General features: G+C 66.2%; 1 protein-coding gene across 1 annotated transcript in view; it reads right to left on the bottom strand.

Moving 5' to 3' along the window:
- Nucleotides 1-616: 616 nt before the first annotated feature.
- PKP3 (plakophilin 3) overlaps nt 617-3,118 on the bottom strand; it is a 12,570-nt gene continuing 10,068 nt past the window's right edge. The window contains exons 9-13 of the mRNA XM_009880574.1: nt 2,626-2,811; nt 2,191-2,344; nt 1,540-1,732; nt 1,045-1,132; nt 617-652 (exon numbers count right to left, since the gene is read on the bottom strand). Coding sequence (XP_009878876.1) covers nt 617-652; nt 1,045-1,132; nt 1,540-1,732; nt 2,191-2,344; nt 2,626-2,811 — 657 coding nt within the window. The remainder of the gene's footprint in view (nt 653-1,044; nt 1,133-1,539; nt 1,733-2,190; nt 2,345-2,625; nt 2,812-3,118) is intronic.

Raw genomic sequence — 3,118 nt, 5'->3', positions numbered from 1 at the left:
CGGCCACGGTGCCCCCCCGTAAAACTTTGGGAAGCCACCTCAGATGTCCCACAACCCCCCCGAGCTATGCGAAGCCCCATCCCCACCCAGCCAGGGCAGAGCGTGTGTAACCCACCGCGTGCCCCGCACCGCCACCCTCCCGGCACCCCGTGTGCCGCACTGCGGGGAGCTGGGATGGGGTGCCCCCAGAAGCCCCCCTCCCCACCAGCATTGCTCTGCAGGAGCCTTCCCAAGCCCTGCATCTCCTGACCCTTCGCCGAGCCGCGAGACAAGCTGAGCTTTGGCAGGCGGCTCCCCAGGAGCGGGAAGGGTCCCCGGGGGCTGAGGACCCCTGGGTGCTATGGGGCAGTCCCCCAGTAACCGGGGTCCCAGCGGGGCCCCGCAGCAGAGCCAAAAGCAGTCGCTGCGTTTAAGGCTGCGGCAGGAGGGAGGACAAGCGTCCCCTCGCCCGGGGAAGGGGGACCCGGCGGAGGGGGGAGGCACGAGGGACGCAGCGGGGACTACGCTACGCAGCGGGGGTCCGGTGGCCAGCAGCTTGCCCAGGGCACGTCCGGCAGCAAGGAACATCCCGGCGGGGACAGTCGGGGCTGGGCAGTCCGGTTCCCAGGGGTTGTCCTCACAGGCTGAGGAAGTCCTCCTTCCGGTACCCCTTCTGCAAGGAGACAGGCCACTCATCACACGGCGGGGACGGAGGCTGTCACCGTCACCTCTCCTGCCCCGGGACACCCCTGCCTGCACCTCGCTGAGCGGTGGGAACGCAAACACAAACCCACTCTGCTCCAGCCCTGGCAGGGCCACGCTGTCCCCACATTGGGCATGTGGCTGTCCCCACCCTGCTGGTGCAGATGCCACCACAGGGACAGCGCTCTGGAGACATTGCCACCCCTCTAGGAGGGGCAGGCGTGGAGCTGGAGCCCCTCCTATGCCGGGAGGCATTTGGGCAGAGTGGCTTTCCAGGGTGAAGCTTGACTCCCTTGGGCTCCACCCTCGGGATCCATCCCAGCATCCCACCGGCCGGAGGAGGCACCAGGGGGTGGTACGTACCATCTTGAAGTCCCGGTGGAGCTTGGTATATTGCCACATGTTGCCCAGGAGGCTGGCTGCTGCTCTGGACGACTTCTCGTTGTCCGAGCTGGGACAGAGACAGGAGGCATTGAGCTTTGGGTACCGCTGGGCATGGGATGGTGCCCATCAGCCCAAGGATACCACCCCAGAAGGGCCCAGAGGGGCTGAGCACTTGGCACCGGTGGGAAGAGGCAGAAGAGCAAAGGCTGGAGCCACCGCAATGGGCAGGGTGGCAAGTGTTTCTGGCAGGAGAGGTGAGAAGCACCCGGATGGGAAGAAAGTGGCTGCAGCAATGGGCAACCCTGTGGTGGGGTGTCCTGGGGAGGTGGCAAAGGGCTGGAAGGTGGCCATGAGGCCACTCTGAGCTGGTTTGGTGGCTACCAACACCTGGGAGTTGGACCAGGGGAGGAAGGGGAGAGCAGGACTGGACCCCAGGTCCGAGCTGGGACAGCAGAGCAGACAGGGAGCTCCCACCTGTCCCTTCTCTTCTTGATGTAGAAGAGCTTCCTGAGGCCATCAAAGTAGACGATGTCACGCGCAGCCATAGGGCTCTCCACCACCAGGTTGTTGAGGACCGCGATGATGTTCACGATGACGTCAGCGGGCGGCGCCTTGTCCCCGATGCTCCCCGGCAGCTTCTCGATCAAGTGGCTGACCACCTTGGTCGCTGGTGGGCAAAGGCATCACATCAGGGCTGGTGGCTAGACCCAGGGGACACATGGCAGCCTGGGGATGAACCCCGCAACCTCCTGGGGGCAATGAGGGGGGGGCAAAGAGTCCGGCCAAGAACCTGCAGGACAGCACCAAGGACATCTTCAAGCCCTTTGCTCTCTGGAGTCCCTGCTGAGACTCCTTGGCACCTGGGAGAGGAATTGGGGGATGAGGACAAAGCCAAGTGAGGTGGTGGGGTTGGAGGCAGAGCACATGTGGGGGTGTTTGGTTACTGGGGAGGGGGGATGGACCAGCCACCGCGTGTTCAGCTGTGAGCAGGGATGCAGCGGGCAGGAAGGTGCTGAGACGTGGCTGGAGGTAACTAGAGGCCAGACCAAGGAGGAAAAGGGTGGAGAGCGTCCGTCGGGCTCCTCCCGGCAGCCCTGGCCCTGCCCGTCCCTCCCCGGCACTCACACATCTCGTCCTTGTTGCGGGCATGGCGCGACAGGTTGCGGATGAGCCCCGTCAGGGAGCGCAGCTGGTGGTGGTCGGCGGTGCGGACGCGGTCCAGCACGGGGTTCAGGATGCGCTCCTGCTCCAAGGCCAGCCGGCTCAGCACGCCCGCCCACTGCCGGGGCAAACACACGCTTGGAGACAGCCGCCGGGGACCCTCCGGCTGCCTCCTCCTCCCTCCCCGTCTTCCTCCTCCTCTTGCTCAACGGCGCCGGGTCGGGGTGACCCATGCCCAGGCGGCGAGGAGCGTGATGGCCACGTCCCCCACCCAGGAGAGGCCGGTACCAACCCGCAGGGAGGTGCGTCCCATCCCCGGGCACGGCTTTGACTGGCCAGGTGGTGGGGACAACCGGGCAAGATGGGCCCCCTGGGGACGTTCCCCTCCCGTGCCCTCACCCTGCGGTCCCCGGCGGTGATGTTCTGCAGGGCGCCCGACGCCGCCTCCGTCGTGTGCTTGTTGAGCTCGCAGCGCTGCAGCAGCCGGTTGTAGATGCCCACGATCTGCGGGTTCCAGAGCCACTCCATGCCCTTGGGGTCCTTGGAGACCTCCGTGAAGGTGACGATGTCCGCATTCAGGTAGTGCTGCGGGGATGGGGGCGGCACCGTTAGACTCACAGGGAATGTCCCCTCTGCAGCATCTGCTGGTGTCCCCTTCTCCCCTGCGTGCCTGGCCTCAACCGTGGGGCAGCTCCAGGCTGGCAGTGACCCAGCAGGTCACCCCGGCTGCGTCACGCCCCGTGGCATGGCAAAGCGGGGGTTCGGCACCCTGATTCACCCCACACACCTGATTCACCCTCTGCTGAGCTCACCCGCGTGTCCCACCCATCAGCCGAGGCCAGCGTCCACCTCCGCCCCAGCGTCACCCCCTCCGCCAGCTGCTTTCCCGTGC

The sequence above is a fragment of the Charadrius vociferus genome, unplaced genomic scaffold (assembly GCF_000708025.1).
Source record: "Charadrius vociferus isolate BGI_N301 unplaced genomic scaffold, ASM70802v2 scaffold843, whole genome shotgun sequence".
Taxonomy (NCBI): Eukaryota; Metazoa; Chordata; class Aves; order Charadriiformes; family Charadriidae; genus Charadrius; species Charadrius vociferus.
This window is presented reverse-complemented; position numbering and strand designations above follow the sequence as displayed.